This window comes from Orycteropus afer, unplaced genomic scaffold (genome assembly GCF_000298275.1).
Source record: "Orycteropus afer afer isolate SDZICR_OR568_19922 unplaced genomic scaffold, OryAfe1.0 scaffold00266, whole genome shotgun sequence".
In the NCBI taxonomy this organism is placed as follows: domain Eukaryota; kingdom Metazoa; phylum Chordata; class Mammalia; order Tubulidentata; family Orycteropodidae; genus Orycteropus; species Orycteropus afer.
This window is the reverse complement of record NW_006921853.1, coordinates 4,536,973-4,557,882: the sequence shown is the minus strand read 5'-3', so window position 1 is coordinate 4,557,882 and position 20,910 is coordinate 4,536,973. Positions and strand designations below refer to the sequence as shown.

Here is a 20,910-nt window from a genome sequence, read left to right as displayed (position 1 = left end):
CGGGCCCCCTCCAGCGGCTCCGGTGCCCCCCGGCGCCCCTAGACCCCGGCCCCCAGCACCCAGGCAGGAGGCCGGGAACAAGAGCGGAGGCAGGAGGACGAGGAGGAGGAGGAGCCGTCGCAGGATGAAGGATCGGACTCAGGAGCTGCGGAGTGTGAGCTTGGGGTGGAGAAAAATGGGGGGCGGGACCCCAATATTTGGGAAGCGCGTGGGGATGGAGTGGGGGAGGCGCTGGGACGTGGGGGCGAAAGATGAGAGTGGAGGTTGGTGGCCGAGGCCCCCCAATATCCGAGAGCTCCCAATACCTCGAGGCACCTGATGTCTCCAGTGAACCTGCGTTTTGGGGACAGTGGCTGGAAGAGGCTGGAAGCCATTAAGGCACAAGGGGGCAGGAGAAGTCTCAGGGGCCCCAGACACCCCCTATCCCTAGGACAGCCCCAGGGTCTAATCTGAGGATGGGGAGAGGGGAATTATGGGCAGGCTGGAGGTCCTGTCACCCCCTGGGCAGATTGGCCAAATTAGAAAGATGGGGGTGGTTACTCTAGCAGGACCCAGATTTCGGGGATGCTGTGGGGAAGGACACAGGTTGGGACCAAGATGCCGACAACTGGCAGTGAATGAAGTGTGTGTGTGTTTGTGTGTGTGTGTGCACATGCGAGTGTGTGTGTGTTCCCAATGGGTAGGGGACACCGTTCAGTGAGATAGAGACGGAAGGGGTGGCCTCAGCTGGACAGCCAGGGCCTGAGATGAGGTGACCCTAGAGGTGGGAGATGGGGGTGCATAGGAGAGAGGGAGGAGGTAGCACGCTCAGGCCCCTGGAATTAGGCTGTGCTCTGCTGGGGGGAACTGGGACATCGGGAACAGTTGGGGTGGGCGAGAGGCTGATGTGGGCCCCGGGGCTGCAGGCCCCAAGAGGCCTGCTTCCAAGAGTCTGGCCAGGCAGTTAGTTGTGTTTGGGTGCTGGGGAGGAGGGAGGCCCTTGGTGTCTGCAGTGGAGCCTGGTGTTTGGAGGGGCTGGGAGTGGGGGATTGATGAGGACGGTTTCTGGGGCAGGGAGGATGCTGGGGGATTTGGAGAGATGACCCGGGGCATGGGGAGGCAGAGCTGACACTCTGGCGTGTGCGCATGGCCTGTGGTGTTGCATTCATGAAAATACTGGTCTCAGCCAATGTATCCTGATGCACTGGGTCCTTACCAAAAGCCTGTTGGTTGGTACGGCGGGGGGCGGGGGGGGCTATAAGCCCATTTGACAGATGAGGGGACTGAGGTTTGGAAACTGATGGGAAGAGACTAGCCTAAGGCTGCTGAACCAGTGCCTGCGGGTGGGAGTCATGCTGGAATCCAACTTTGCCGCTGCCAAGTTGACATGTGTCTCCGCTTTTCTGACCTTTGTAACAGGGTTCTCAACCCTGGGGGTAAAGAACACTGCCTTTGACTTGCCTCCTGGCTTTTGGGGTTAGGGAACAGAGTCCAGAAAGACCAAGGGAAGGGCCTTGGAGACTGTTGATTCTGGGGAGAGACAAGTAGGAACAAAGGAGGAACTGGTGATTGGAGGAGGGAATTTTGAAGGTTCGTTTTTTTTTTTATTAAACTTTTCCTGAGTCTATTCTCAGGCACCAGGAAAATGACAGTAAGGATAACAATGCTCACAGGCCAGGCACTGTTCTAAGTGTTTTGCACATATTAACTCATTTTGATCCTCACAGCAACCCTAGAAAGCTGGTTACCAGTATTAGCTAACCCCCCCTTTTTTTTTAAATTAAAAAAATGATTAAGGGCCCTGGGTGTCACAAGCAGTTTGCGCTGTCCTAGGAACCAAAAGCCTCGTGATTCAAATCCCCCAGCGGCAGAAACAGGCCTGGCATCTAGCTCTCTGAAGAGCCCAGCCAAGAGAACTGCTCTGTCCCACCTGGGGTGTCCTCAGTCACAAATCAACAACAAAAACAAAGTCAACAACAACAAAAGTATTGTGGTAAAATACATATAACAAAAAATTGGTCACTGTGACCATTTTGTAGAAGAGAAAACTGAGACCCAGAAATGTTAAGTTAACTTGACCAAGGTCACACAGCTGGTAAAACCAAAACCAAACTCACTGCCATGCAGTCCCTTCTGACTCACAAGCGACCCCACTGGGTTTCCAAGGCTGTAAACCTTGCCGGAAGCAGACTGCCTCATCTTTTGTCCGTGGAGTGGCTTTGAACTACCAGCCTTTTGGGTAGCAGTCAGATGCCTTAACCATTCCACCACCAGGATGACTTCAGCTAGTAAAAGGCAAGGTTCAATTTCAGTGTGGTTCATTCCCTTTCTGTTCAGGTGCAGGTTTCAGAGCAACTCTCTAGACGCTTACCGACCTCCTGGTGAGGTAGGGGGCCTGCCTTCTTCTCTAAGTGGGAAAACCGTGGAGTTGTTAAAACAATTTGCCCAAGGTCATACTGTGAGGGACGTGGATTTGAATCCAGATACCCTGCTGCCAAGGGGGATCTGGTGGCTCAGTACCTAAAGGCCCTTGCCTGCTAACCAGAAGGTTGGCAGTTCAAACCCATCAGCCGCTCTGTGGAAGGAAGATGGGGCAATCTACTTCCGCTAAGATTTGCTGCCTCAGAAACCCAGTGAGGCTCGTTAGGACTTGGAATCAGCTCGATGGCAGTGAATTTGGTTTGGTTTTGGACCTTGCTGCCAAGACTGTTCCATGACTCAAAAAAACTGAGAAATGGAAAGTCAATTTGGGTGAGGTGGTGATGGAATTAGAGGGAGAAGGAGGAAAAGAGGGATGAGACAGGGTGGAGGGGAGACAGGGAGCAGAGAGCCCTTCTTGGAGGGTCAGATGCCCCTGGCCAGAAGTGAGGAATCCTGTCAGCGGGAGGTTGCTGGGGGCTGGGTGAATGCTGATAGGCTTGGTGTTAGTCACAGCTCAGGGAAACTGGAGACTTGGGAGGAGGCGGGAAGAAGCTGCCAGATGTAAGGAGTGGGAGGGTCTGTCCGCCAGAGTCGAGAGCAGGGAGGCTGGTAGGTGGGGGAAACTGGGCAGAGCATGGGGGCTTAGGAGGAGGGTCTGGAGGATGCTGGGAGAAGCTAAAGGGCCAGTGGTGGGAGGGGCCCTGATTGTCTCTCCATCAGGACCTTGGAGTTCCCAATGGTTTCTCAGGTCTGTTTATCACATAGTCGTTGAGAACACAGACTGTCTGGATTCAAATTCCAGCTTTGCTACTTCCTGTGTGACCTTGGGCAATTTGCTTAACCTCTCTGGTCCTCAGTTTCTTCATCTGTGAGTTGCTGGTAATTATGATACTTGTTTTGCAGGGTTGTTCTGAGAGTTAAACTTAGTTAACATCTGTGAAGTGCCTGGAAGAGGAGCTGGCATACAGCAATGTTCTATGAGTGTTTGTTGTTCCACAGATGACTTGTGTATTTCCCTAGAACCTCATCTCAGCCCCCTGGGGTGGGCAGGATATGCCTCTCAATTTATTTTTGAGTAATTTGGGGACCACAGAGGTAAACTGACTTGGCCAAGGTCACATAGCTAGTAACGACACAGCCGTGGTGGAACTGGGGTTTTCTGTCTCCAGTGTACCAAGCACCTATGGCTGGGAACTGGGAGGTGCTGGGCTGGATGTGGAGGCTTCAGTTGGGTGTTAGTCAGCTGAGTAGGGGGTCTCAGAGTCCAAAGAGTGAGGCTAGGGATGGGGCTCCAGAGGAGAAGATGGGGAGCAAACGAGGTAGAGAGGAAGGTCGGGAAGAAAAAGCAATGTGGAGGGGAGGGCAGGAGAAATGGGGGAGTGGAGAGACTAGGAAGAGAGGTGAGAAGAAGCTGAAACGGAGGAGAGGTGAGGGCTTGCATTTGAGGCTGGATGGGAATGGGGCCACCATAGGACAGGCCACATACCCTGAGCAGGTGCAGCACTCAGGTGTGGGCAGGTACAGTAAGTACTTGATAAATGGAGACCTGAAATGACAGCAGGAAAGAGGGGCCCATCGTGTGAGAAAGATGGGCAAGGATCAAGGGAACCCTAGGTAATGGCTTATATCATCCAGCTGCACTGGACTTCTTTCTGCCATTCAAACATGCCAAGTTCATCGCTGCTTTAGGAGCTTTCCTGTTGCCTCTGCTCAGAATGCTGTTCTCTCTACCTGGAATGCTGGTCCCTCTAGCTGAAATGCTGTGCCCTCTGCTCAGAATGCTGTTCTCTCTACCTGGAATGCTGGTCCCTCTAGCTGAAATGCTGTGCCCTCTGCTCAGAATGCTGTTCTCTCTACCTGGAATGCTGGTCCCTCTACCTAGAATGCTGTGCCTTCTGCCTGGAACACTGTTCCCTCTCACTAGAACAGTTTTCTCTGCCTGGGCTGCTGTCCCCTGCCTTGAATACTGTTTCCTTTAGATTATGGCATGGTTGGTTCCTTTTGGACTCAGCTCCAATGTCACTTCAGCAGAAAGACCCTCCCTGACCATCCTGTATAAAAAGTAGCCTCTCCTGATTCCCGTTTTTCTCGGATCACATCTCCCTGTCTATTTCCTGCCACTATTTAGCACAATCTGAAACTACTTTGTTTATTTTTCATTGTTTGTCTCTCCCCACTGGAATGTTAGCAGGGCCTTTCCTTGCCTGTCTTGTTCATCAAGGTATCCCCTGCACCCAGACGACAGCTTGGCACAAACCATACATACTTGTGAGATGAATGAATGACTCAGTGGGGCAGAGGGAAGAAGTGACCAAGGCAGGAAGATGGAGGAGAGAAGTGGGAGTGGAGGCTGGGGGAGAGAAAGGAAGGAGGAGTAACCCAGGCCAGGGAGACAGACGGACAGAAACTTGGTGTGGGGAGGGTGCAGTGTGAGGCTGCTGCCACTAGATCAAAGGACACTACACCCGTGAGAAGCACCTGTGAGTGGTTGTGTGTGTGTTAACATACACACACACACTCTAGGGCTTTGCTATCCCCCAGTTCCAGTCTCTTTCCACCTCTGTTTTGGTCACCGTCTGTGTGTTTGTGTCACCATCTTCCCATCTGTCTCTTTGGTCACCGATTTGCTGTCTCACTTGTCCGTCTCCTCCTTCCATCTCTGTATATCCATGTTGTCTCCCCATCAACACACTCCACAAGGATGTTGGGGTCTGTGATACGGAAAGCCTGGACTTTGAGGGGCCCCGAGGAGGCCAGACTGAAGCTAGAGGTTTGGATTGGATGTCCCCTATCTCCGAGAAGGCTTCAGAAGGTACCCAGGGACTCTCCACAGTCTCACTGCATCCTTTTAAGCCTTCGAGAATCAATGAACAGTCAAGAGTAGAGAGCTTCAGTTCAAATCCAGGCACCACCACCCCATCAACTGTGTAATCTTGGACAAGTTACTTAATCTCTCCTTGTCTCCGTTTCCTTATCTGTCAGAGGGGGATAAGAATAGGACTTACCCCATGGGGTGGTTGTAAGGATTAAAGGGGAAGTTCAGAGCAGAGTAAGAGGCCTGCCCCTGGTAATCAGTACATATGTGTTAGACGTACATATGATTGTCTTCCTCATTTGCATGTGAGGAAGTGAGGCAGGAATTGTCTTCCTGTAACTGCAGAAAACTGCATCAGGGCACATTTGCCCATCGGCTTCCTGTACTCATTTGCCCAAAGCCTGTCTTCTTTGAGGCTGAGCCCAACTTCCTCCAGAAATGGAGGCTGTCCTTACTGCTGTGTGGCCATACCTCAGAGCAGGGAGGGCCCCCGAGGAGCACACGCCAGCCTGCCCTTTGCATAGGTGCTGGAGCTGGGGGCCAGAGAGGTGCTGAGGTATGCCTACGGTCACAAGGCAACCACGGGCTGGAACTCATGGCTTCCTGCCTGAGTTCTTCCCGCAGCTCCACAACATAGATGGGGGGCCCTTCTTACTGATTTTCTGCCCTGGCCGTGGGAGTTCAACAGCCTGGACGGAGCAGAGCAGGCTCTTAGGGGCCAGGTGGGAATAGGAGGACTGCTATCTCTCAGCAGGATGAGGGGTGGGGAAAGCATCTGGGATTTGCCACCAGACAGCCCTGGGTTCAGGCCAATCTCTGGCCTTATCTGCTGTGAAGCCTTAGGCAGGCAGCCTCTCTGAGCTCAGTTCCTCATCTGGAACATGGGGATGGAGGGACGAGGGTATAGCTAGAGCTCACTGGGCACTTAGTCTCTCTGGTGGCATCAGGCATCTTTTCTGGTTGGCCTCGTTGCCTCCCCCGACCGCTATTGCCGTTTGGGGTAGACAGCATGGTTGCTACCTTACACATACGGAAACTGAGGCTCAGAGAGGAGAAATCAAGCAACCTTTCTAGCTGCTGGCCTGGGACAAGCTATTTAGCCTCTTTATGCCTCAGTTTCCCCATCTATAAAAGCAGGTTATAATGCTACCCACCTCAGGGTGCTGTTGTAAGAATTAAAATCCACTCTTACTACTCTGATAAAAAAAAAAAAAAAAAATTCACTGCCATCGAGTCAGTCCGGACTCATAGCAACCCCTCCTTGGGTTTCCAAGGCAGTATCACTACAGAAGTAGATTGCCCAGTATTCCTTCCAAGGAGTGGTGGTGGGTTTGAACTGCCAACCTTCTGGTTAGCAGTCAAATGCCTTAGGCACTACGCCACCAGAACCCCCATAGAGCTATTCTGATAGAGCCTGGTGAAACCCTCGAGACTATGGCCCCTAGTTACCCTTCAGGCCTGGAATTAAGTTCACTCCGGTGGCTTCCAGCCAAACAGTAGACAGGCATATAGGGTGAACATTCACACTAGGTAGATACACTCCTAAGAAATGAGCAATCATGGGAGAACAGAAGGGCAGTAATTGCACAGGGAATAGCTCAGGGGGCAGAAATGCATAGGAAAGAAGGACACAGGGAACAGGTAACTACAGGGAGGAAGTAGGGAGAGAGTTGTTACATGGTGGGGAATTGCAGTCAATGTCATGAAACAAAATTTGAATGAACTCCTATATGGAAAATGAATTTGCTCTGTAAATTTTAACCCAAATTACAATAAAAATAAAAAAAAAAAAAAAAGAAAGAATTAAAACCCACTGCCGTTGAGTCAATTCCGATTCATAGTATCCCCATTGGGTTTCCAAGGTGGTAAATCTGTATGGAAGTAGATTGCTTCGTCTTGTTCCATGGAGCAGCTGGTGGGTTTGAACTGCCAACCTTCTGGCTGGCAGCCAAATGCCTTAACCACTACACCACCAGAGCTCCTTGTTGCAAGAATTAGATGGGTGACTATATACAGCATAGAAAGTGGTACCCAGCCCACTGTAACCTGCTGTGTGAATGTCTGCATGATCCGAAGCATGCTGGCCAGCGATCCTCACAGAGTTTTAATGAAGATTAAATGAGATACCAAGAATGGAAGACCTATGCAAAAAGTGCTATCAAATGATATTATGCTCGATTTTCAGGGCACGGAGCCCCATCCAGGTTGGGCCCTAGATGTGAGAGCTGGTGGCAGAGTCACCGGGAGGAGGCCGCCCTGGTCTCAAGTCCTAGAAGGGGCTGCAAGGAAGGCATATCCTAGATGCCACAGCTCCCAGGCCCCGCCCAGCCTGTGTGCCCTTGGGCAAGTCACTTACCTTTCCCCCTCTGACCTGTCCCCTGCTCTGTGAAATGAAGACAATGGTATTTGCTCAGCCTGTTTCAAAGGACTATGGGAGTGAGGCTCAAAAGGGATTATGGGTATAGAAGGGCTCGGAAAACCAGGAAGGATGACTAGTTCTCCTTGTAGATGTCTTACCAAATCAATCCCACGTGAGTCCCTCTCATTTCTTCCTCTCTCAGAGCCAAGTAAACAGGAATCCCACGACACCCCTGGGCAGAGTCTAAGGAAACTGCCCTGGGAACAACAGGAGAGACAGAAGAACTTCCTAAACTCTGTGACTCATAGCAACCAGTATGGAAAGGGGGGAAAAAAAAAAACAAACCCAGGCCTCCTGACCTGCACACAGCTGGGCTGAGAGCCGGGTGAATGAGTGAACTCAGAGAAAGTGCAGAGGAATGACCTTTGCCTCCAGAGGAAGGAGACCTCATGGGGCAGCTGGCTTTTTGAGGACAGAGAAGGGAGAGACCATCATGGAAGGCCAGTGGGTCCTCAGCGATGAGCCCAGCACCCCAGAGCCTCTCAGGGTCAAGGTGTGTCTTGGGTGGTCCTGAGTCAAGTGAAGCCAGATGTCCTGTCAGCATCTCCAACACCCACCTGGTTGTACCCCACCTTCTGGGGACAGCTGTGGGCAGAGGCAGAGGTGCTGCCCTTTCCAGGCAGCCATCTGGGGTTATGTGGAAATTAAATGCCCAGTGTCTGTGGGAAGAACCCTGAGGTTCCATCCGGGCAGGGGTAGGGTGAGAAGCTGGGTGCCTTCGGGAGTGTCTGACTGGAGGTCTCTGCGGTACTGCACGGGCTTTTCTGGGTTCTGTGGATTCTGAGTTTTTAGGGCTGTCTAGATTCCATCGAGGTCCCATCTGGCCCTCCCTAGGCTTCTGAGCTGGGTAAGAGCTGTCTCAGCCTGGCTGGGTTCTGTCAGTTGCTATGTGCAACCTGCTCGGGCCCTGTCAAGGTTCTCTGTGTGTTCTCTTCTTCTTAGATTCCAGCTGGTCCCACCCTAGGTAGGCTCTGTTTGGATGCTGTCTTGATGCCATTCAGGTCTGAGTTCTGGCTAGGTTCTTTCTGGAAATCAGAGTGAACTGTGTTTAAGTTTCCACTGGGGCTGAGTAGGGCTTCAAGGCGTAATTAAACTTGACGGGTTCAGTTTTGGCCCTCAGACCTCTGTCCCAAGCAGACGAGAGTCTGGAGCCAGGAGTGTGGAGTGCTGGGAAGCTTGCCTGGCTCTGAATGAGTGTGCAGACCGGAGGCTCATAGAGGAAATAGGCCAGGGCCTGCCTGAATGTCCCTAGGGTGCAGTGAACAGCTGTGTGTCCATGCATGTCAGCGTGTGGCTTTGCGGTGGGTCTGCGTGAGGGTGGGCGTCAGCATGTCAGTGTATCTCTGTGTGGGTGCCAGTGGGCCTATTTCTGTGGGCCTGCCTGTCAGCCCTTCTGTCGGTGTCACTGGTCTGTCTGGCGGTGGCGGTGGCAGTGGCTGTGTGGGTGGGTGAATCCCTTTGTGTCTCTCTGCACCCTGGGGGTGGAGTGCTGAGCAGCTGCAGGTTGCAATTGGGAAATCCGAGCAAGTGAGAGTAAGTGGGTGTGAAGTTGGAAGGGGCTGGATGTAAGGAGCGAATATTCCGAGAAGAGAAGAATCTGGAGGGGGCAGAGCGGCTGAGTGGAGGCGAGAGAGGGTGCGGAGGAAGATGCAGGGAGTGATGCAGGGAGTGAGGGGGGACCAGGATGCTGCCTGGGTCTCTCCACCAGCCCTCACTGGGCCTGGCTGTCCTTGCTTAACTTGGTGCCTGCCAGTGACCTTGCACAGGGGACGCGGCTGACTGAGTGGAGGCTGGAAGGGAAGAGAAGAGTAAAAGAAGGCTGGGGGTGGTGGCAGAGTGGTTCAGGCCCCTGGAACTCCATTCCAGACCCCTTCCAGACTAGAGCCAAAAGTATAATGCAGGATGACATTTCCAAACCAAACTCAACTGCCGTTGAGTCCATCCGACTCATAGGGACCCCTCCTTGGGTTTCCGAGGCAGTATCTCTACGGAAGCAGATTGTGCAATCTTCCTTCCAGGGAGTGGCTGCTGGGTTTGAACTGACATTAAGCTGGTTGTTAAAAAGTAAAATACCGCCATACTGGTTGATCAGTAACAACTGCCCCAACCGCACCCCCTACCTTCCGAGGGCAGCTCGGCCTCCACAGGGCTATGTGTGTTTAGAACATGCATCTTTCATGGGTTCCTGCCAAGATGCCCGTTGAGCTCACAGCTTCCCTGACCTCCAGGACTCTTGTTCCACAAGATACTCAGTGTTCATCGTGAGTGGTTATCACCCTTGCCGTTCACCCTGCATAGAACTCCTCCCAAGATGCCTTTTCTGAGCCTAGAGCTGGGAGCATATATGTGTGTGTGGTGGGGAGAGGGCCAGAGAGCTAGAGTGTCAGCCTTGGGGACCAGGGTAAGACCTGCCCATAGAGTCAACCTTTCTTTGCCTCCCAGGCAAAAGACAGTGATGATGAAGAGGAGGTGGTCCATGTGGACCGGGACCACTTTATGGATGAGTTCTTTGAACAGGTAACTGAACCTCCCAGTGTCCCCAGCCCCAACCCCTGGTCAATGGGTTCCTTCTTCCTGCCCCTCCCTTACTTCTGCTCCCTCCCTGGCCTTTCACCAACCCCTCTCTGCTCCTGGCCCCTGGGTGCCCTTGTCTGGCCCAGCGACTTGGTTGGGTAGAGCCAGTTTTCTGCCCCAGGTGGAAGAGATCCGGGGCTGCATTGAGAAGCTGTCAGAGGATGTGGAGCAGGTGAAAAAACAGCATAGCGCCATCCTGGCTGCCCCCAACCCAGACGAGAGTGAGTGCTTCCTGTCAGAGGGCTGGTGGGGCAGGAGAAGAAGGGGTCTGGGTCCCACCAGGCTTCTCATGTGCCCTTCCTCTTCCCCCAGAGACCAAACAGGAGCTAGAGGACCTCACTGCAGACATCAAGAAGACGGCCAACAAGGTTCGGTCCAAGTTGAAAGGTGAGGAATGTAATCCCCTGACCAGGGAATGAAAGAATTTGGCTCCCCATTGGACAGAAAAGTCCTTATGGAAATAAGGGACTGTCTATAAAGTTCCATGAGCCAAATTCCTGAACAATGAGAAAGCACCAAACCCTAGATTCCCCCACCCCTTTGCTCCAGAGTCTGGGGAAATGAGAGAGGGGAGGGTTTCTGTCCAAATAGGTCCTGAGCTCTGTTGGTTCCATCAGCATGAAACCAGCGTTCATCTACCAGAAAAAATACCGTGTCTTCCAAGTGACTTTGGTTTCGTTAAGCCCTCATTTCCCCAGAAATAGTGGGGATAATGCTTAGTGCCCAGCATTGCACTAAGAACCCAGCAGGTGGGCTCAGCAAATGCTTCTGAACTGGTGGCCTTAGCTCAGGACAGATTGGACTGTGTGGCTGACATCAGGGGCTGGCAAGCTTTCAGGTGGGACCTGCCAATTGCTCATGTATTCACTCTAATTTAAGGACCTGGGTGCTGGTAATAACTACCCTGCCCCAAAGCATTGTGGGTTGGAAACCTCCTTGTCTGCCGGCGCCAGGGGAATAGCAGTGTTGCTGTGATGCTAATTTGTAGGCTCACAGTAATTCAGCATCAGAAAACATTTACCAGGCACCTAGTCCCAGGCACATTGCTAGGCTCTGGGGAAAAGGCGCTATTCCAGACAGCTGGCCCTGAGTGCCCTGACCTTGGTCCAGGAAGATGGGGGCATGAACTCCATGTCCTCCTGGATTCATGGGGAGACCATGTGTGAACCTCTAACGGTGATTTGTAAAAACAAACACCCTTTGCACTCAGGAGAATTTGCTGGAACGGAACATCCTCTAAGCTGGGAGCACATTAAGTTCAAACCTAGGCAGAGAGTGCAAAGTCCACCATCAGTTCACTCCACACAGGTCCTCTGCCCTCAGCTTTCTCATTAGTATGGAAGGAAAATCGAAGCCAATTCAAAGCTGAGGGTTTTTTCTTTTTTTTGGAAATAAAATGTTTTTTCCAAATGAAACTTTACAAAGGACTCTAATATGTACAACAGATAAAACGCTGTTGTGGCTGAACCGGGGTTGGGAAGCCCTGGGGTTCCTTCTTGGAAGTAGTTCTGTGCAACACAGTTTCAAAACCTCTAGACTCAGTGATCTCTTTGGACTCGCTCAGCTCTGACCTTGAACACTCCCCATAAAACCATGAGGGACCCCTGGTTCAGGGGTCAAGAATGGGCCAAGAAAGAAGCCAGGGAGAGTGACAGTGGCTCAGAGAAGGTGACCTTCCACGCCTCCAAGAAAACAAGGTTCTTCTCCATCCTCCTCCAGCTATATCGTGGCATGACCTTAGCCATTGTGTGTGACCTTGACTGAGGTATAATACCCCAATGTGAGCTTCAGTTTCCAATCTGACACGCAGGCTGATGTCGCTGAACTCCCAGGATTATTGTAACAATCAACGAGACCAAGTAACAGCCCTCTTCCTCCCTGGCTTGGGCCCACCCAAGTCTGGCAGCGGGGTCTCAACACATGCTGACACCCCTGGGTGTGTGTCCTAGTGCTTTTCCCAAAGTGGATGGGCCAGAGCTATTACTCAGCCACGGTGCCCGGGCTGCTAGGAAGGAAGCCACGGGGCCATCCAGCCCGGTACCTCCCCCGCTGCCCGCAGAACAGAGAAGTGATCTTCTCCAGAATGGCCTCAAGGCCCTGTGAGGTCTGAGAAGGCCTGGTGATTGGTGATTCATCCCCGCTGCGTATGCCCAGCATAGTAGATTTTAGCACAGCTTTTTTTTTTTTTGAAGAAAACCTGAATGGTAGTATCAGGAGTGATGTTAGGGAAGCAAGAATCCTAGTTAATCTGCGTTTTCTAGAACATCCTTTAGAAGTGGGATAACCCGGCGATCACCTTGCTGGGGGGGGGGAAGGGCTGTTTCCTCTATTGGAACCTCCATCTGTTCAACGTAGAATTTTCCAAAGAAACAGTGCCTACTAGAATCCCCCGGGGAAGTGTCTACCTTCCACTAGAAAAAAAAATCCCAGGCTGCGTCCATTGGCACTTCTAGAGGCATTAAAAGGGGAGAGCCTCTTAGACGCACAGAGCCCTCCAGTGGACTGGGCCCACACCCCTCCAGGGTTGGCGGGGGAGCATTTACTGCCCATGGGACTTTCCAGGACTCAGTCTTTCCGCCAGAATAAATAGCCCCTTCTGTCTGGTGACCTACGAACCTCAGGCTCTCCCTTCCTTACTTGCCTTTGGAACCAACTCAAACATCTGTCCCTTACACGCTGGCCTCTTGCACCCTCACCCCGGTTCCTCTAATGCTCGCCCTCTTCATGCGTGTGCCATGTCTTCGCGGGCCTGAGGGCTGCCTCGGGGTGTCGGCTGGACCCTGCCGCACATGCCCGGGTGTCCGACCAGTGCCCTCGTACTCTCTTCCCTAGCGATCGAGCAAAGCATTGAACAGGAGGAGGGACTGAACCGTTCCTCTGCGGACCTGCGCATCCGCAAGACCCAGGTAGGAATGGCAGCCAAGCGAGGTGAGCAGAGCCCTGGTTGTTAAGGCTGACTTCTGCAAGGGCGGGACCCACATGGGGGCGTGGTTAGGGAGGAGCTCCACCCGGGGAGGGGCTAAGAGGAAAGTGGGCGTGGCCGCATCCTAGGGCCCTTGCTGGGTCGCCACCTGGTTTAGGTCAGGGTGCAGGTGCCGAGTTAAGGGGCTGCGAACTTCTGTGAGGTTGGAATGGGCAGCCCAAGCTGAAGAAGGGGTGGAAGGCTGGTTCAGCCCACATTCCCCAACGGTACCCCTCCTGGGCCTACTCACCCCCTCTGTTCCCTCCTGCCTGACTCCCTGTTGTGTCTGCCCCTCCCACCGCCTCAGCACTCCACACTCTCCCGGAAGTTCGTGGAGGTAATGACAGAATACAACGCGACTCAGTCCAAGTACCGGGACCGCTGCAAGGACCGGATCCAGCGGCAGCTGGAGATCAGTGCGTGTGTCCCAAACTCCCCAGGCCTGCCCCAGCCCTCTTCCAGACTACAGCCTTCCCTCGCCTAAGGCCAGGTGGGAGGGCGGGCTCCCGGGTCCCTGCCACGTCCCACCACCTCAGGCCTCAGGCTGGGCCAGCCCCTGAACAGGGAGTCCTTTTTCCTGGCAGCCGGAAGGACGACGACCAATGAAGAGCTGGAGGACATGCTGGAGAGCGGAAAGCTGGCCATCTTCACGGATGATGTGAGCCCTTGGTGGGGGATGGGGTCTGCTTTGGGAAAGCACTCCTCTCTCCTCCCTAAACCCAGGTTGAACTCAAGGGCCTAAAACCATCCTGGAATAACATGCAGCCTTGGACTGGGAACTGGGGAAATTCCATGAGGGCAGGGCAGGAAGGCACCCCCATGATAACGGCAAGTCCACATTCACTGTGTGCCAGGCACTGTTCTAAGCATTTGACATATACTGACTAATCCTCCCAACAACCCCTCGAGGGAGCCGCCTTTCACAGATGTAGAAGACTGTGGTCCAGAGAGATTCAATAACTTCCCAAGGTCTCCGAGCAGAGCAGAGCCACCGTATGGGTCCACCGGGTCTAGTTCAGGGTCAGTGCCCTTAAGTACTAAGATTCTCTGCTGACTCCCTCACTGGGGTGAGGTGCATTACTTCAGCAAGTGACTAATTTGCCTAAATTTTAAAGATTGAAAGAAACAAGTTGTAGTTTCGATGAAGCTTTTGCCCACTGCCTTGGGCCTGTCATTTTATATGTGAATAGATGGACTTTCCCCTAACCAGAGTTCTTCCTTCTCTTTTTTGACTTTTGGCCTGGCCTGCCCAGTCCCGTATCTGTTTCTGTTTCTAGTGGCAAAATGGCTCCGGTTAAGGGTTCTAGGCTAGGTTTGAAGTGTGTACAGTCATTGGCTAACAATTTTCAGCAAATTGTTATTTGAATAAGTCATCTTCATTAAACTGACTTTTTGAACAGATTGATTGTGGGCCAGTTACCCAGGAGACCCCCAGACAGTTTTGCCCCTGCTATCTGTCTGTCTGAGAATGGCGGGCAGCCTGGTGGATGGTTCCAAGAAGAGAAACTTTGATGGACAAGGGCTGACCCCTGCCAGTTAGCCTACCTTCATACACTAGAAACTCAACGTTATAATGCAAGGTGGTATGGACTTTGGCCAAGGGCTGTGCAAGCCAAAGATGGGGGACCCTGAGATGGTAGCTGAGAGTGATTAACACTGGAGTCGGGAGGCTTCCTGGTGGAGGTGACATTGAGCTGTGCTTTGAAGGACAAGGAGCATTTGGACATGGGGAGATGGATAAAGGGCACAGAATGAATAAAGGTAGGGAGAATGGACCCCTTGCCAAAGGGCCCCTGGATGGTTTTCACTTTTAAAAGATGTGTGGGACATGGAACAGTTAGTTCAAGGGACTAGTGGACCATGAGAACCTCAGCCTATATGACCATGAGACCAGAACTAGATGGTGCCTGACTACCACTGTCAACCTCTCAGAAAAGGATCAGTGCAGGAGATCCTGGATAGAATGGGAGAACAATGTGGAACAAAACTCAAAATCATAAAAAAAAAAAGACCAGGTTACTGGTCTGTTAGGGCCTGGTGAAACCTCTAAGACCATGGCCCCTAGTTACCCTTCAGGTCTGGAACTAAAGTCACTCCTGTGGCTTCCAGCCAAACAATAGACAGGCATCTGGGATGAACATTTGTATCAGGTAGATACACTCCTTGGAGTGATCAGTCTTGAGAGAACAGAAGGGCAGTATTTGCACAGGGAGATAGCTCAGGGGGCAGGAATGCATAGGAAAGAAGGACACAGGGAAGAGGTAACTATGGGGAGGAAGTGGGAAGAGAGCTGTTACATTGTGGGGAATTGCAGTCAATGTCATGAGACAAATGTGTATGAACTGCTGTATGGAAAATGAATTTGCTCTGTAAACATTCAGCCAAATCACAATAAAAATAAAATAATAAAACAAAAGTGCGGGAGATGAAGCCAGAAGGGGAGCCTGGATCTTTGCCCCTTCCCTGGGCTCACAAGGAGCCTGGTGTGGTGTGGTGTGGTGTGTGTGTGAAGTGGTGTGTGTGCATGTGTGTGACAGATAAGCTTCATTTCTTATAGTTTAACATAAACTCTGTAGAGCGTACTGTGTGCCGGTACTGTTGTTATCAGTGTACAGACATGAACTCACTGAGGTTTCACAGACGTCTTATGAGCTGGGTGCTAGGCCGCTGATACCCACCCTTTCCAGGTGGGGAAACCAAGGCCCAGAGAGGTTAACTAAGTTGCCCCGTGGTTACAGCTAGTCAGTGAAGCTGGACTGGAGCCCAGGCACTCTGGTTGCAGAGGCCAAGTTCTTAGGCAAAGGGTGGGTGGTGTGCAGCTCTCTCTCCATTTCTCACCGCCCCAGATCAAAATGGACTCGCAGATGACGAAGCAGGCCCTGAACGAGATCGAGACGCGGCACAACGAGATCATCAAACTGGAGACCAGCATCCGCGAGCTGCACGACATGTTTGTGGACATGGCCATGCTCGTGGAAAGCCAGGTACCGGCTCTGCCACGCGCGCGCGCAAGCACGTAGGGCACCCTGGGCAGCGCCTGAGGCGCTCCCAGTTGGGGGGGCGTGGCTCTTCCAGCCCAGGCCCCGCCCCTCGCCACGGGCCGTCTCCTGGGTCTGCAGGGTGAGATGATTGACCGCATTGAGTACAACGTGGAACATTCTGTGGATTACGTGGAGCGGGCTGTGTCCGACACCAAGAAAGCCGTGAAATATCAGAGCAAGGCCCGGAGGGTGAGTCCGGATCGGCCGTCTGGTGGGGGCTGGCGGGCTGGGAGCCGGGTGGGCGGGGCCTGGGCTCTGAGGTGAGTGATGAAATCAGGTGAGGCACCTTATCTCTGGGTCTGACCTCTTCCTATTTCTGTTTTCTCTTCCCTCTTCCTCACACCCTCCTTCCCTATTTTTTGTCCCTATCTGTCTGTCTGTCTGTCTGCCTCCCTCTCTCTCTCTCTCTCTCTCTCTGCTCTCCACCTCCCCATCCCCTTTCTGGCCTGCAGAAGAAAATCATGATCATCATTTGCTGTGTGGTGCTGGGGGTGGTCTTGGCGTCGTCCATTGGGGGCACGCTGGGCTTGTAGACCCCACGGCCCCATCTCTCCCAGACCCCTCCCCCACCACATTGGGAGCAATACCCCCACCGTCCCTTTTACTCCACCTCCTGCTCCAGGCTCACCCCCAAGACAGACCCAGGCAGCCCCACCCCTTCCTCCACCCCCCACGTCAGACCCTGGAGTTCCTGGTCCCCACCCTGACATGGACCACTCCACCTGTCCCCGCACGTAGATAGCAGCAGGCGTGATTACACATGCACACCAACATGCATGCCGCCAGCACATGCTTGAGACGTGCGGACACCCCAGCGTGTGCGTGTACGTGTGTAGATGCACCACATTGCCCCTCCTGCCCCACCTCACGTCTGTGTGTGGCCTGATTTCCCCCGGGGTGTTGTGTAGACTGTGGTCGAGTATAACACAGCAGCCCACTGAGTCCTGCTCTGTCTTCTGTGTGTGTGTGTGTGTGTGTGTGTACACAGATCCATGGACATAACATTTGTGTACGTGGAATTTTGTGTTTGAGCGTCCGAATCTAATGCAACAACACTCCCTCCACAGACACCCCCCACCTGTGTCTGCCACACATGGGGCAGGCTATGTGTACAGTTGCTCCCACTCACAGTCTTAGAGGATCCAGTCTGCCCAGATGCACGCAGGCCATGGTGGACACCTAGCAGGATGTGGAGTGGAGCAGACATTTCTGGGCTGTTGTGTGTCCTGGGGACAGAGTGAGCGTGTGTGTGTGTGTGTGTGTGTGTGTGTGGTGTGAGCCTCTGGGGTTCAGCCAAAGTGGGTGGACGCATCCACGTGTAACTAACCCAGCTCAGCATGTATATGTGTACATTTCCCCCAACAGGTGGCAGAGACTGGTGTGAGGGCACGTGTCTCAGGAGGGGCTTGAAGTGTTGATAGGCCTTCTCCCCTCCACACTGTATGCTGGACATCTGTTTTGGGTGGGCACAGAAATCCATATTTCTATGCTGTCTAGAATCCACCAGTGTGAGTGGGGGGCTTTCTAAATAGTGTGTTTCTGTCTCCCTGTGTTCACTGCATACCTGCAAGTGTGTTTAAGGATATGTAACCCATCCAGGTTTGTATGTCTGTATTTATTTACTTCCCCAACCCAAGAGCTGCTTCCCAGTGTGTGGTTATGAGCACACATGCTGACCCGTTCGTGTTGGGCACCTGGGGCTCCCTGCCCTGCCAGGCAGGAGTCAGGAGCTCCAGCACCCATGCCCAGGTCCTTATCTTCTCTGTGTCTCTGCCCGTGAAGAGGCTGGTGCCATGAAAGCTGGGGCACCTCAGTGCCCTCCTACATGCCCAGGCTGAGGAGGACCCGTGAAAGTGACCATATCCAGACACCCAAATACATGGCTGGAACACGTGAGCATGTGACATCGACATGGTGACTCCAGCCCCACACCCACGTGTACACATGTGTCTCCTGGAGGGGCTTTTTGTGAAAATGTTACTGATAAGGCGAGTTGTGGAGGGCTGTCCCAGGCAGATCAAAAATGAAAGCATGACCCCTTCCTGCCAGTGCCACTCCCCATACCTGGGAGAGGCCACTGTTTGGCCCCACTGCTCCAATCTGACTCCCTCTGGGCTCTGTCTCGGGGACCTTGGGTTTGGAGGATTGTTTCTTTCAGATGTGCTGGAGTGGCTGGGGTGGCAGCAGCCACTCAAGGCAGGCTAGGTCCCATCCCCTGGACACGTCTCCTGCTAAAAGGTCAGTACTAGAAGCTCCCCGCAGCAGGGGGAGATTGAGGGTTGACTCATTCTGGGTTTCTAATGGTGAGGAAAGAGCTAGATCCTCTCTCATCGTGTAGCACACCTGCACACGCTTCCACATTCTTTGGCCGTGCAGATGGGCTTGTGTTTTCGGTGGCAGGTAGGAGGTACAGAGGGCCAAGGACAATGTTAGAATATGGACTCACATACCAGTTGAACACATGTCCATGAAATATGTAAGGTCCCTGGGTGGTGCAGACAGTCTAGTAACCCAAAGGTTGCCTGTTCAAACCCACCCAAGGGCACCGTGGAAGATCAGGCCTGATGTGTGGCTTCTGTAAAGATTGCAGCCAGCCTGACTCCGGTGACTGAGGAGTCTCCCCAAGTGCAAGTGAATATATAAACAAATGCTTCAACAAGTACCTGAACGTGCCCTGCGCTGGGGTGGGGTGTGTGTGTGCACAAGGTGAGGGACTCGAGTGTGTGTGTGTGTGTGTGTGTGTGTGAGTGAACACATGTTATTTTCCAGACATGATGCCCCTCCCCCCCTCCCCCTGGCTCTGCCCACCTCTTCCCTGTCCTTCCCCGCGCTGTGTGTCAGTGTGGCCACGTGTGTGACCCCCCAGGTTGGCTGTCCTGAGGAGGGCGGCCAGCCCATCCATTGCCAGAACGCCCTTCTGAAGACAGGAAGTTTGCCCTGGTGTCTGATGCCAGGTCTCTCATTACTATCTCAGGCTCCTTTGGGGACATCAGATCGGGCCCCCGCATCCCCCACCTTCCTTCCTGCCACTCAGTCAGGACCCCTTTTCAGCCCCCGTGCTTACAGAAGTCTCACAGCCTTGGGGCCACAAGAGTGGAGCTGTGGCTGGAATGACATTACTGCCTCCTTAAGTAGCAGTAGAGCCATCTGCCAGCTGCCTGACTCTGGGCCTCAGTTGGACCAGGGGACCCTGAGGGTCTGCTATGCGCTAACATTCCTCGAGCCCCACACATCGGATGGTGTGTTTGGTTGTTGGCTGCTGTGTGTATGTGTGTGTGTGTGTCCTAGAGCACTGTCTGGGGGCTGGTGTCTTTTGCATGTTCTTGGACAAGTGTGTGCTGTCCACCCTCCATGTACCTACAACCATCAAGTCCATGTGTGTCCTGTGGGTGGTCCTGGGCCTGGCCAGAGCTCTATGCTCCCCTCTGCCCTTAGTCCCAGCCATGCCCCTCACAAAGCACACTGCGTGTCCATCCCATGTGGCCGTGGGTTGATGCACGCTCTCGCCACGCCTTGAGCGTGTACATATGATAATGTTCTATGCATTCCCCCTGCCTCCTTCCAGCCTGCCCCCCAGAGGACAAGATGGGTGGCCCCTGCTCCCTTCTCCTCTGCCCACCCCTTGCCTGCTGTGCAGCTGTACGCGTTGGCGTGTGTTTCCGTGTCGCTGGCGTGTCATGTGATGTAGCCGTGTTTGCTGACATGAGCCCCTGCCCCCTTCTCCATTTCTCCGTTGGTTTATAGCGCTGTCTCCCTCCCTTCCCTGGAAGGGACAGGACTCCTGGGACCTGGCTGGGGGCCCAGGGCCAGGTCACCCTCTCGTTAGCCCTCAGAGCCCCATTTCTCTCTATTGGTGACCAAGTTGCAAACGGATAAAACAGGAAAATTCTGCCTTTCCCCCCCCGGCCCTGCATGTCCTGTCCCCAGAGCCCTCTACCCCCACCCTGGGCCAGGTTGGGCCCCGTGGGATGGGAGAAATAGCAACCAATCCAACAGCGGGTTTGCCGTGTGCTCACATCTTTCTGTCCCCACTGGGACAGGGCGCCGTGGGGAGGGACAGACGCCGTGGTGGTGGATAAGACGCGGAGCTGGGCAGGCACATGGACACAGGCTTGGAAGAGGAGTTTTAATCTAAAGCTTGACCAGGTGCAGCGTTAACGGGCATCTGCAGGCAGAGCCCCCACACTGTTACAGGAACTGAGTTTGGGAGGAGAGGTGGGAGGAAACTGAGATGCATTGGTTTTCTTAGCTTTCGTCAAGGGCAATTAACAGATAAATGTGTCAAGGTGATAAGTTTTCAAAAATAATGGGAATATGACCCCCACCCCCTGGGACGAAGGTGGAGACAAGGGCCAGCTTCACTCTGAATCCTGGCCTGAGGGTCATGCTGGGCGCCAGGAGGCCAGCATGAGCCCTGTGGGACCCTTGCCCACTTCCTGCCTGAAAAGCCAGCAGTGGCCTGGGGCAGTTGAGGACTCCAAGGGAGCCAGGCTGTCTCCAACCAGCCACCAGGCCTGGGTTGAAAGTGAAGCCTCCCTGCCCTAGAATTTGGAGACATCTGGACAACACGTCTCAGGGCTCAGAGATTTGAAAACAGAGGACACTAGGCTAGCCGATCCCACTGCAGACCTGGGCCTCCAGCTCTGGCATGTAATCCTCCTCAGCCAGGGTTTGGAGGCTCAGGGTCCAGGCCCCACCC

General features: G+C 53.4%; 1 protein-coding gene across 1 annotated transcript; it reads left to right on the top strand.

Moving 5' to 3' along the window:
* Window positions 1-124: 124 nt before the first annotated feature.
* Window positions 125-16,744, top strand: STX1B (syntaxin 1B). Its single transcript, XM_007950263.2, has 10 exons — window positions 125-154; window positions 10,077-10,151; window positions 10,330-10,429; window positions 10,521-10,595; window positions 13,041-13,114; window positions 13,478-13,586; window positions 13,755-13,828; window positions 16,017-16,154; window positions 16,290-16,400; window positions 16,664-16,744. The coding sequence occupies exons 1-10, from the start codon at window positions 125-127 to the stop codon at window positions 16,742-16,744; spliced, it is 867 nt and encodes a 288-aa protein (XP_007948454.1).
* Window positions 16,745-20,910: the final 4,166 nt, after the last annotated feature.